The sequence below is a fragment of the Microtus ochrogaster genome, chromosome 5, assembly GCF_000317375.1.
Source record: "Microtus ochrogaster isolate Prairie Vole_2 chromosome 5, MicOch1.0, whole genome shotgun sequence".
Lineage (NCBI taxonomy): Eukaryota > Metazoa > Chordata > Mammalia > Rodentia > Cricetidae > Microtus > Microtus ochrogaster.
The window spans coordinates 21215602-21229465 of record NC_022012.1 but is presented as its reverse complement, the minus strand read 5'-3'; the positions used below and the strand labels follow the sequence as shown (position 1 = coordinate 21229465).

General features: G+C 41.4%; 1 protein-coding gene across 1 annotated transcript in view; it reads right to left on the bottom strand.

Moving 5' to 3' along the window:
• Ncapd3 (non-SMC condensin II complex subunit D3) overlaps positions 1-13864 on the bottom strand; it is an 89610-nt gene that overhangs the window by 47046 nt on the left and 28700 nt on the right. Inside the window, exons 15-17 of the mRNA XM_005346972.3 lie at positions 10207-10280; positions 9258-9392; positions 6531-6751 (exon numbers count right to left, since the gene is read on the bottom strand). Of these exons, the coding sequence (XP_005347029.1) occupies positions 6531-6751; positions 9258-9392; positions 10207-10280 (430 nt within the window). The remainder of the gene's footprint in view (positions 1-6530; positions 6752-9257; positions 9393-10206; positions 10281-13864) is intronic.

Below are 13864 nucleotides of genomic sequence, written 5' to 3'. Positions count from 1 at the left end.
TATATATATATATACATTTTTAGTGGGCCTTGTGTGTACTAGGGAAGTACTCCTACCACTGAGCTACACCCTATGCAGAGATCCTTTAAATCCTTTAAAATTAGTCATCATCCCCAAAGAACTTTTGTGTATGTAGGATGGATGGAGAGGCGCGTGTGCATTGCACAAACACACATTCACATCACTACCACCACGTTAGAAATTTAAATGTTAGCTGGGTGGTGGTAGCGCACGCCTTTAATCCCAGCACTTTGGAGGCAGAGGCAGGCGGATCTCTGTGAGTTCAAGGCCAGCCTGGTCTACAAGAGCTAGTTCCAGGACAGGAACCAATAGCTACAGAGAAACCTTGTCTCGAAAAATCAAAAAAAAAAAAAAGAAATTTAAATGTTTACTAGTTAAAAATTAATAATACGTTGGACCTGGACCTGGTAGTACAAGCTTGGAATTCTAGTTACTCAGAAGGACGAGATAGGAGGATTGCAGATTCATAGACATCCTGGGCTATAGAATCAGATAAAGGCCAGCTTGTACAATTTAGCAAGATGCTATCTCAAGATAAAAAGCAAATAAGAAAGGCTGAGGACACAGCGAAGTGGCAGAGCACTTGTCTAGCATACATAAAGTCATCTAGGATACTTCAATCCCTATTGCTGAAAAAAAAAAAAAAAACCAAAGCAACAAAAAACTAGAACCACCAAACCCATTTATATCAGTATAAGTAATAGTATTCTTTTCACAAACAGCTCTTCCCAAACAAAGTAAATGGGGCGAGTCACTGCTGCATCCCTTTGTAAACCTCATGAGTCTGGCTCAAATAGAAATGGGGTTCTTGTATCTGCTTCTGTGTGCAATCTGTTCCAGTATTGTCATATTGCTTCTGGAACTTCAACCCTATAATTATGAAAGAATAAAAGTGAAAATGCCAAGAAACCTCTTAATGGTTGTGAATAAAAGCTCTACCACTGCCCTAGCCCATGTCTGCACAGCAGCTCCACATGACTGCACACTTTAGGCCTCCTTTCTACACTCCTCCTCACTTTGGGGTAAACCCGATGGCTGCCTTATTAAAGGAAGAGGGAAGAGAAAGCCCCAGCACTCACTTAGCCCTCCCTCCTTTATAAAGTTCAGTTCTTCCTGTAACCTTCCACAGGCTTCTTCACTAAATATCCCTCATCTTTCACTCACCCTCAGTAGTCATCTGCCTTTAACCTCTGACCTCTACATAAACCTAGATTCAGATAGGTCTGCTCTATCTGAGCATGAGAACAATACTTAGAGGATGCTGTGAAGCTAAAGAAGCATAGGGTAAGCCTCAATTTCAGACATAAACATGCCCACAGACTTAGGAAATGCAGCAACTCAGGCCAGTTGTGATGGCCACTCTTAGTTATCAATTTGGCTACACCTAGAGTTAACTCAAACCCAAGCGGCTGGGCACCTGAGGGACTGAATCATCTGAAGTGGGGAGACCCCCTTCCAATCCGTATCTTTGAAGCGAGGCGGGAAGACCCACCATTAATGTGGGCCACACCCTCTGCTGGCTGCCCACACCACATAAAGGCCACGGAAGGAGGACGACTGCTCTTTGACTTCCGCTCTAACTTTCGCTAGCAAGCCCGTTTCGTTCAATGGAATTAGGGTCTACTTTTTCGGGATCCCAGCATATACTGAGGACCAGCTGAGACATCTATTATTCTGGCTAGTATTATGTCAACTTGATACAGGTTAGAGTTATCTGAAAGAGGAAACTGCAATCAAAAAAAAAAAGCCTCTATAACAGCCAGCTGTAAGGCACTTTCTTAATTAGTGATTAGTGGGGGAGGTGCCCAGCCCATTGTGGGTGGTGCTGTCCTTGGGCTGGTGGTCCTGGGGTTTAAAAGAAAGCAGGCTGAGCAAGCCATAGGGAGCAAGCCAGTAAGCAGCACTCTTCCATGGCTTCTGCATCAGCTTCTGCCACCTGCCCTGCTTGAGTTCCTGCCCTCACTGCTTTTGATGATGGACTGTTATACAGAACTGTGGGCGAAATAAACCTTCTCATCTCCGAATTATTTTTGATCAAGGCGTTTCATCACAACAGTAGTAACCCTAACAATTCAGCCTCGTGGATGGAACAACTACTGGATTTTTGGACCTTCCATTGGTAGACAACCATTGCTGGACCAGCTAGACCACAACCTGTTAGTTATTTTAATAAATCCCCTCTGTGTGTATTAGTATTCAGGCATATGTACTGCCTTGCTCTTAGGATCCTGACAGGATGTCCTCAGCTGCAGTCACTAAGAGCATCTCCCATGCACATTTGCTACATTTCCTTTTAAAATGTGGGTCTGCCCACCTCCTGTCTGTTTCTTGACTGCCATTCTTGTCCCCAGGGACCAGTCTCTGGATCCCTCTGTCCCCTTCTCTTTCCTCTTCCAATAAACCTCCTATGTGAGCCTTCTTGCACGGCGTGACTTCTCTTCCTGGTGTCATTTTTAAAATTACAACTGTGTGTGTGTATACCTACATATATATATTCTCTAAGTATTTTACTCTAGGGAACCCTAATATATTGGGGGACAATACAAGGAAGATTGCCACAGATAAGTAAAGGAAAATCTAAGGACAAATAAGATCAAACAAGGTGGATACCTCATAGAGAGAACCTGCTGTCCGCAGAGGTGCCTGTATGCAGGACAGAGTGTGTGGGGGGCAGAGTGGAACTGTCAAGACCCAGCATGCACATGGTGGAAAACTTAAGAGACAAAGATGAAGCAACCGTAGAGGGATACAATAAGAGGGCATTTTCTGATGCTTTCTGAAAAGGTCAAGCATGTAGAAAGGTCAGGAGTGGACTGCAAGCAGACCAGACAGAAGAGACCCTGCCTGGGTAGGCTGGGATGCCAGAGAGGAAGGGAGGACACAGCTCTGGAATAAAAAACAACAAGCGTTCCTTTTGCTTGAAATATACATTGCTGGGTTGTCTTCTAAGCAGGTTTTGACAATTTATGCACTCCCCAAGCACGCAAAACTGCCACTTTCTCAAATTCTCAGGAACACTTGGTTACAGTAGGGGCTGTCAAGCCTCACATTTTAACCAACTGAAACTTGTGTTATTTTTAACTCTGTTGACTGTTAGAGAAGTTTAACATCAGATTCAGTATCTCTTGTCTATTGTTCATCTCCACTTCAACTTTTGTGAATTGCTTTTCACCTCATCTGTTTTCTGTTAGGACTCATCTCCTGGGAAAGAATCATTAGTAAATACCGGTGGACCATCCCTCGTCTGGGTTACAGTTTTCAATCTGTCCTTTGTATGTTTTCTATGGTGTCATCTTAGTCTGGCTTCTGAGTTACTACATCAACACTTGGGGATGTGTAATTGAAGAACAGACTCTGTTTTCACAGTTCTGAAAGCTCAGAAGTCTAAGGTTAAGGCTGCAGGTTTCGTGTATGCTGAGGGCGTTCTCTGCTCCACGGTAGTGCCTTACATGCTGCATCCTCCATGGAAAGCAAGGGTGCTCACACAGCACAAATGCACAAAGGTGGAGAGAGATAGCCCAGTCCTGAAAGAGGCACAGCCCTGGCTGCCCAGCCCTTCTTACAGGACCCCACTTCATGATACTCATATATGTCAGTTCATCTCAACATGAGCTTTAAAAAGAAAAACATGCAGCCACAGCAGCTGCTGGCAATCATTTTAACACAGAATCACCCTGCAGCTCCTTAGGCTCAGGGTTGAAAAGAAGATGCAATGGTTTCCCTTTAGAAGTGTGTAAAAGGCTGATCTGTGCCCCTCTAAAATCTCTATCTTCAAGGCCCAACACCTGTAATCTCAGAATGTGAGTGCATTTGCAGCTAGTGCCTATAAAAGAACTGATAAAAAATCAGAGGAGGCCACTAGCACACAGCTCAGTCAAATGTGACAGGTGTCTTTACAAGATGACACTGGACCATTACAGATTCCAGAAAAGACTCTGGGAGCATAGCAAGGCAGAGCTGTCTGCAGGCCAAGGAGAGGCCTAGGAGAAAGCAAAGCTGCAAGAACCTTTCCCGGGACTCAGCAGTCTCCAGAACTGTGAGAAGTAAATATCCACTGTTTAGGCCACCTGGACTGTGCTATGCTGTCACACGACACCTAGCAAACACTAGAGACCACCTCCACTAAAACTTTACATTTAACATTTCTGAAAAAAAAAAATCTAGGACTGTACCCCCCCCCCTTTTTTTAATAAAAGCAATTTTTTTTTAAATAAAATTCAATTGCTGTAATGAAACAGCATGACCAAAACGCAAGTTGGGGAGGAAAGGGTTTATTTGGTTTACACTTCCATATTGCTGTTCATCATCAAAGGGAATCGGGACAGGAACTGAAATGGCAGGAACCTGGAGGGCTGCTGTTTATTGTCTTGCTCAGTCCTCTAATAGAACCCAGGAAGACCACCACCAGCGTAGAGACAGCACCACCCAGAACAGACTGGACCCTCCCCTATCAATCCACTAATTAGGACAATGCCTTACAGCTGGATCTCATGGAGACATTTTCTCAATTAAGGTTTCCTCTTTCAGATAACTCTAGTTTGTGTCCAGCTGACTAAAGCTGTTGGCACAGTAGTGATAGTCTCTCACTGTGGTAACACATACAGAGAAGGCTGTGACACCTATTTAATGCATCTAGGCTGGGTGGCTGATGTGGCAGGCTGAAGGCTGAGTCTGAGCAATAGCAGCCTCCTTTTTGGCAGTTATTTTTATTCATTTTGAAATCAGATAGCTGTGTGTTTAAAAACATAAAGAAATGGGACTGAAACGAAGCTATAAATACTCATAACCACAAGTATTTGTACTTGAAAAACAGGCATTTAAAGGGTAGTCACGTCCTATCAAGTTTTAGAGAATGGATATCACAGGATGTTTAGGGGATATCATGTTGATATACATTATAATAGGAAAACACAAAATACCAATGAGCTCAATGTTTAGTTAAGTTAAAAAGTAACTAAATTTTAAAAAAGTCATCTTGAGAAGGAGTCTATTATTTCAAATCGAGCAACCCTGGACACCTAAGACTAGGGGATAACTATCTAGAATCACCTATGAGGGAATTAGACTAAGGTTAACATCTGAGAATGTCTGTGAGGAATCATCTAGATTGCATTCACTGACTGTCATTCAGTGGGGACAGAGCTCTGCACAGACCTCTGCTGCTCTCTGCTACTTTACTGTGGACACAATGTGAACAGCCCCCCTCAAGCTCCTGTTGCCGTGACTTCGCCATCTTGGCAGACCATAACATGGGATAGGAAGCCGAGACAAACCCTTTCCTCCTAAAGTCACGTTCGTCCGGGTATTTTATCACAGCAACAGGAGAAGAAACTAAGGCCGAAACAAGAGTGAGAAAGCAGTAAGTAGGCTGTGCTGCTGAGTGAGCCTCTCCCCAGAGGAACATCAACAAAAGCGTAGGTGGGACCGAGAAAGCGCTGACCACATGAATGAATTCTTAGTGGTAAAGTTTTAATACCAAAGGGATGAAGAAAGATATCAAGTAACCCATTATCTGCTCTTGAAAATGAGGAAACTCAGGTCCGGAAAGAAGTTCTCTGCAAAGGCTATAGGGCAGAAGTTTAAGGCAATTGATTACTTTCTGTTGCATAACTACATGGAAAAGTCTGTCTCTTGTGCGACAAGCAGATGTAAAGAAAAGAAAAAAGAAGCCCTATCATCTAAACATAAATCGATCATAAGATCACTGTAGTCAAGGTACCTCCACAGATCCTAACTCCTCGTATAATGTCCACCATCCTCAATGTTATCAAACAGAAACAAAAGCACAGAGCTGTCTAACCCACTAGCTCATTAAAACGTATAAGGTTTAGCTTTTATGAATGAAAATGTAGGCTGGGTGTGGAGGACATTAATCTCAGTACTTGGGAGTCTGAGGACAGTCTGGTCTATAGAGGGAGTTACAGGACCTGTCTCGAAAAAAACCAGAAAACAAAACCAAACAAAAAACAAGAAAAGCTGTAGCCCCCCTAACAGCAGGAAGTGGGATGTTGATGCTCCAGTGCCACCCTGTGTTCTGCATTGAACAGAGCCAGTCTGAAACTGGAAAGGAGTCGGGAGGGAGCACAGTGGTCCTGGCACCACCAAAACACTACCACAGAAGTGCTGAGATCTGACGAGGAGCAAGAAAAAAGGGTCTTCACATACATACACTAAGAATCTAGACGACTGATCTTTAGATGTCAACGGAAAAATTATTATTAAAACACCATATGAGGGCCAGAAAGATAACTCAGGTAGTTAAAAGGACTTGCCACACAATGGCTCAAAAAGCATACACAACTCTATAGTTTCTAGTTCCAGGGAATCCAATGCCACCACTGGCTCCTCAAGTACTGACCGTCTGTCTCTCTGTCTCTCTCTGTCTCTCCCTCCCTCCCCTCTCTCACACACACACCTTTTATACACATAAAATAAACTCTTTAAAACACAGTACAACAAAGAGCAGCACATGGCCTTCTATGAGAAACTGAATGATACAGTTAACGTACCTGAGGCCCTGGCTTTCCGTAGTAAGGAGAGCAAGTAGTGCCCAAGCAAGCACTTGGCTTCTGTCCTCATTGTGAAATTTCTTGTGATGCTTAAGATTCTGCAACAGGAGCTGGTCCAGGCATTCCAAGGCCTTTTCTTGCACTGTGCTTTCACAGTCCATCACCACTGGGATGACTCCCATCAACCAGGCTTTCTGGACTGGCACACAAGTAGGCTGGGCCTAAGGTTGAAAACATTGTAGCAGAAGATCTAACACAGGTCTAGGTACAAGCCAATGAAGTTGCAAACAACATTTCAGCAGACACACTAAATATTATCACATGTACAGGGGTAGGGCTACAGTTTAATGTTAGAGGGGATTTTTTGTGTGCTCAAAGTCCTGGGTATAATACTTGACACTACACCCAAGTAAACAAATAAGTAATTGTACTTAACTGCAAATAAAACATAAAGAAAAGAAATCAACATTCAGATATCCTGAGAATCTGTAACCTCCCCCTTATGATAAACCAATACATATTAAATTTAAACTAATAAATTAAAGCCATTATTTTATTATTAGTGATCAATATTATTTTGGTTATTCAGGAACAACAAATATTTACTCCAAGGACAATGTGCTGGCAGAAAAATATGTACTTCTGGGGATGGAAAGCTGGCTCCGCAGTTAACTGCACTTGTTGCTCTTCTAGAGGACCTGAGCTGGATTCCCAGCAGCAGGCCAGGCAGCTCACAACTGTCTATGCCTGCTCAGTTCTCCATGGGCACTACAAGCCCATACTCACATGGATGCATACACACACACACTTAAGCAGTAAAAACAAATCCTAAAAGTATGTGTTCTTTAATGCCTTCTCTGATAAAAATAATAATCCTTTAAAAATTCTTCAATAGTCAATTGAGAGAAATAAATTATATATCATATTAATGAATATGCTCTTCTGGTAATATCTACCTATCTTTTTTTTTCTCCCTGACACAGGGTTTCTCTGTGTAGCCCTGGCTGTTCTAGAACTTGTTCTGTAGACCAGGCTGGTCTAGAACTCAAGATTAGCACGCCTGCCTCTGCCTCCAGAGTGCTAGGATTAAAGGCATGCGTGCATCACCACCTCCTGGCTACAAATCTTAATTGACAAAAAGTTAATCTAGGCCTGAATTTAATCAACCAATATGACTTTGAAGTTTCTGTTTCTGGGGCTCAAGAGATGATATAGGTGATTAGAGCGAGCAACGTCCCTCAGGCTCAGGCATTTGAACATTTCGCCTCCAGTTGCTGGAGCTGTCTGGAGAGGTTACAGTGGGGAGGGTACAGTCTTGCTGGAGAACATATGTCACTGGTCAGGGTAGGCTTTCAGACTTGAGGGTTTACAGTCTTGCCCCACTGATGTGGGATGCCCCTCTGTATGCTGTGAATACCTTTTATTACCATTAGTTAATAAAGAAGCTGATTTGGTTACTAGCCAGGGAGAATAGAGCCTGGCAGGAAATCCAAACAGAGATACAGAGAGAAAAGGGGCAGTTGCTGGGGAAGCAAGATGTGAGGTATTAAGCCACAAGCCTCTTGGTAAAATGTAGAATAATAGAAATGGATTAATTTAAGTTGCAAGAGTTAGTTAATAATAAGCCTGAGTTAATAGGTCAAACAGTTTGCAATTAATATTAAGCCTCAGCCTGGTTATTTGGGAACTGGCACATGGGAGAGAAACCTCCAGTTACACCCCACTTCCAGTTTGTTCTTCGTTAAGATGTGCTCTCTCAGCTTCCTGATCATCACAATTCCAGCTACTTGTTGCTGTGCCTCCCGGCCACAGTGGACTCTTGCCCTCTGGGACCATAAGCAAAAAGAAGCTCTCTCTTCCTTAAGTTGCTTTAGCTATGGAGTTTTATCACAGCAACAAAAAGTAATAAAGATGGATCAGTGGTTAAGAGCACTGGCTGCTCTTCCAGAGGACTGGTGTTCAATTCCCAGCACTCATCTGGTCTCACAATGTACTGTGGGCCTCTGACCCCTGTGGGCACCTGCACACACATTTACATACACTGACACACACATGAGAACACACACATAAATAAAAATTAGAATCAATTTAAAAAATTTTAGTTTCTTTTTCTAGTAGAGATTTAAGATAAAATCAGGAAGTGACACAACATTGTTTAGCATGAGTTCTTAGTTCAATTAAAAAAGAAAGTCATCTGCCAAAGACATTTGTTATTCCCCGGTGGTTGGTATTTAGTCCTCAGGTGGGCACAGCTGAATTTCTAAATTGTTATTTAACATTTAGCAACAGGTAATTATTATGTAGAGTTACTTCTGCCAGCTTTTGTTGTTGGAGACTAAACTCAGGCACTTTATATATACAAAGTACATGCTCTAGCCCTAAGGCTCCAACTTCAAATCTCTCTCTCTCTCCTCTCTCTCTCTCTCTCTCTCTCTCTCTCTCTCTCTCTCTCTCTCTCACATCTATCTATCTATCTATCTATCTATCTATCTATCTATCTATCTATCTATCTACCATCATCATCATTATCTATCTATCTATCTATCTATCTATCTATCTATCTATCTATCTATCATCAGAATATACTTGAGACAAAGATGTTCTCGACTTCACAGTACTCCTGCCTTTTTTATGAATGTTAATTGTAAGTGTGAACCATCAAAGCCAGCTCACAGCTGCTTTTGATGCAAGGCACTAAGCATTTATACTCAGCATGATACTTCTCACCATAACAAGTTCTGTAAGGGACTGTAAGGCCTGCTTCCGCACAGATAAGGCAGGGTCTCGACAATGCTCTTGCAGGATGAACAGGTCCTCCTCCATGAGCGAGATGTCACAGTGTTTCAGAATATTCACTAACACCTGGAAGGTAAAGCATGAGTGGTGACTATGGGACACACAGAGAAAAAGTAAACACAGGCCAAGAAACACTTCAAGTTTGTAGTTTTTAATATTTTAGAGATTATGGCTCAACCCAATTTCCCTATAGCAGTCTACCTTTTGAAAGGACTCTCTTGGGTAGTGGTGGCACACGTGTTTAATACCAGCACTTGGGAGGCAGAGGCAGGTGGATTTCTGATTTTGAGGCTAGCCGAACCTACAGAGCAAGTTCCAGTACAGCCAGGGTTACACAGAGAAACCCTATCCTGAAAAAAACAAAACTAAAAACACCCAAAACCAACCAAATAAAAAAAAATGAAAACCAAAATCAACAGAAAACAAAACAAAAAAAAGGAAAAAAGAAAGTAAGGACTCTCTCTAGAGAAAACTGAACATTACAACTTTACAACCAATTTCACAAACTTAGTTTGTCTCTTAGTTCAAAGAAATACACATAAAAAGCTGGGCTTTTTTTATATTGTTGTGTAGACCTGCTCTGAGCTGAAACTCACTATGTAGATCAGGCTGGCCAAAAAACTTGCTTCAGTTCAGATCCCTGCCTCTGCCTCCTGAGAGCTGGCATTATAGGTAAGTATACACATTCCACAACAGCTGTGTGTCTTCAAAAGCCACCAAGTAAATTTGAAAGCTTAAAAATCAGCAAATTCTTGTAGTTCTTCTATAGTTTATAAATGGCAGGACCAAGGTAAAGTATGAAAAGCGAGTTAAGCAATACGCAATGAGTATGGTATTCCGAGTTTTTGTGTGTAAAGTGTGTTTGAGGAGGAAAGCCCACCTGGAGTGCAGACTTCCTGACGTTGATCTTTTCGTCCCTAGTCCTTTTTCTCAGCATTGCCATGAAGCATCTCTCTGTTGATGACACCAGAGAATACAGTCTTGAGAAAAGAGCAGGCACACCTAAGATGTCACAACACAAGTAGACAGGATTGGCTAGAGACTCACTAGTTAGTCTAAGTTTTAAGAAAGGAGACTATCAAAAAGTCTTGAAAAAGAAAATCTGAATAATCAGGTATTCACTGTAAAAAGCATTAACTTAAGAATATCTAGGAATTTGATATTAAATCCTGGCTTCTACCACTAAATGAACTTTTAAAAATTCATTTTAATTCTTATATATGAAGTAATACATAAATATTGTGTGTGTAGGGGGTGCTTGTGGAGGGCAGAAGATGGCATCAGAACCCTGGGAACCAGAATCAAAAGCAGCTGCAGGTCATCTGAGGGGTGCTGGGAACTGAACTGGAGATGACCTCCTGAAGAGCAGCACCGTGTGAATTACTGGGCCGTGGCTCCAGCAGACCTCTTCAACTCTGAATGAATTGCTTACTACTTCTGTTTTGCTTGGTAAGACTCATCAAAACCCAGAGACATTGTAAATATCAGATGAGGTAATATGTGTCAATGTTCAATTTTCTACTAGAAAGGCTCTGGAATTACCAAGCACCTAAATGAGTTTAGATTACGTCTTTGGTATAAATTATAAACCTAAACAGATATTTTCAGAACACTCAATAATTCATTAAAGAGGTGAGAGGAGCTGGGAAGAGGCCTCTGTGGGCACAGAGACTTGTCATGCAAACCTGACAACCTTGTTGGAGTCCCTAAAGCCCATGTAAAGGAAGGAGAAAAATATCTCTCCCAAGTTGATCTTTGACCTCCACATGTGCACCACGCTGTGGCCTATCTACTCCATTACACACAGATACACAATTACAATAAAGTTTTTAAATAAGTGAAATAAAAGACATGCACTATACATAACTTGTTCAAAAGCAGCTATTCTTTCTACAATATAAGAATGGCGCTGTTTCACCTGTGTGTATACTCTGACACTTGGCCTAGTAAGTCTGCTGGACTGTCACGTGTTATAACCACACATTATGGGAGCTCTGGGAAATGTCAATTTACTCTTGTGAGAAGATCAAGGTATGGAGAATAAATGATACCTTGATAATAATATGAACATGGTTTTCATATCAAAGACTTTTGGAAGGGGCTTAGCAACCCCTCAGAGGCCCCCAAGTCAAAGATAGAAACTGCTTAGAGATATAAGGCGGCATCTCAAGAATAGGGCATGAGAACAGAGAAAATTCAATGAAGCCCAAATAACATTTTGAAAGTACCCACAAAATTAGCAAGCTTAGCAAGTTTTAGCTAGATTGACAAAGACAATAGTATTCAAATTGTTAAAATGTGCTGTTCAACATTATGATATTCCTATCAGTTTTACAGAAGAAAAAAGGAGTACAAAGGGATACAGGAACAATTTTATGCTAACGAATTGGTGACATGAACAAGTGTTTAGAAGACTGACGTTTAAAGATGAGTTAACAAAAGAAAGAAAACAATGACATCTCTAAACAAACTCAGCGTCATAAAAGAATCTCACACCATATACACAAAGGCCAAAGACCTGATGGTTTTAGTAGGAATTCCATCAAATGACACAAAAATGAGTGAAAATCCTTAACCAATGATCAAAAGGTAGAAGAGAAAAAAATACTCCCCCCCATAATACCACACTATTATAACTGACAGCAAAACCACAGACACCTCAACAGAATAGTACTTTTAAGACTACAGTCCCAAAATTTTCAGCAAAATACTAGCAAGTTGAACTAAACAAGATTTAAAAAAGATTGTATTATGTCTGCTGTTTATCTCAGGAATTCAATATTGATTCTAATGTGAAATATATATCAAGGAGTGAAAATACCATAGCTTCAGAAGAAAGTGGAAAACTACACAGTCACCTTAATATATAAAGAAAAACATTTGCAATATTGAGGATAAAAACATTCAGCAAATTTGGAACAAAAGGAAACTTCCTCCCAAAGACATTGGCTATTCTGCAAAAGCCCACAGCTGATCTCATACTCAAGTGAATACCAAAGCTCTGCCCAATAAAAGACAAATAACAAGTCAAGACTTTCCATCTCTAGTCAACATTGTACTAGAGAGTCAAGCTATAGCAATTAGGTGAGAAAAATAAATAACAAGAATCTGGGTGGAAAGAAACAAGTAAATCTCTATTTGTAGGAGATTTAGCCTTTTATACAGAAAATCCCAAGAATCCCACAAATAAAGCAAAACAAGCAAAAATTATTTGAATGAGTTTAGGAAATGTCTTAGTATCTTAGGGTGTCTACTGCTGGGATGAGACACCATGACCACAGCAACTCTTAGAAAGGAAAACATTTAATTGGGTGGGACATGGTGCTGGAGAGGAGCTGAGGGTTCTACATCTTGATGCTGTAGGCAGTAAAGTGGTCTAAAACTCTACGCATAGCTTGAGCATAAATGAGACCTCAAAGCCCATCCCTACCATGGCACACTTCCTCTAACAAGGCTATACCCACTCCAACAAAGCCACACCTCCTACTACTACCATTCCCTATGAGCATATGGGGGCCAATTACATTCAAACCACCACAGTCACTATTCCATAGCTGTTAAAGAGACGCCATGACAAAAGCAACTCTTAAAAGAGAATTGGGGGCTTGCTCACGGCTTCAGAGGTTAGTCTATTATCATCATGGCAGGAAACATGGAAGCTTTCTGGCAGGCACTACAGCTATAGAATATTACTTTACGGTGTGTTACATTTTTTTTATGCCCTGCAACATTTGTTTAAAATGTAAAGATGGTGGGGGGAGTAATTTAAGTTAAGGAAAGCTGGCAAGAAACAAGCCAAGCTAAGGCTGAGCATTTATAAGTAAGAATAAGTCTACATGAGTGATTTATTTGGAAGCTAGGTGTTGGGCCCCCCAAAGAGCAAAGAGTCAGAGTAATAAACACAACCAACAACATTTTGGCATTCCAGTATGGGGCTAGAGTAAAAGAAACAACTACAACTATGTAAGTCTATGTCCCCACTGATTACTTTGCACTGGGGTCTCTCTCCCATGATCTGCACTATACATCAGTAAGTCTCATTTTCTTACTAAGCGGTTGTTGACTTTTAAGAGTTTGACCCAATTAATAACTCAAGAAGGTTGAGAGGAAATAGATTTTGCACGAAAGATTTGTTTGACTCATCCCTAGTGACAGACTAAAACTGAGCCCAGCTGGGCATTGGTTCTTGGATGCCCCCTTGAAAGTCCACATTTAACGTGGGCGATAAACAGGTGAGGGGCTGCAGCAGCTTCCCATCGCTGGGGATACAGTGTTCTGAAGGCTTCTATCCGGGTGAAGCGAGGTATCTCATTTCTGCTGCGGTTGCATACCAGGCTAGCTGGGCCATGGGACTCTGGGCGAGTCTCCTGTGTCCATCTTGAACTTTGTTTTAGGAATGTTGGGGTCACACACACACACACACTGCACATAGCTTTTTTAAAAATATGGGTTCTGTATATATTCCATACTTTCTTCATCCATTCTTCCATTGAAGGGCATCTAGGTTGTTTCCAGGTTCTGGCTATTACAAATAATAC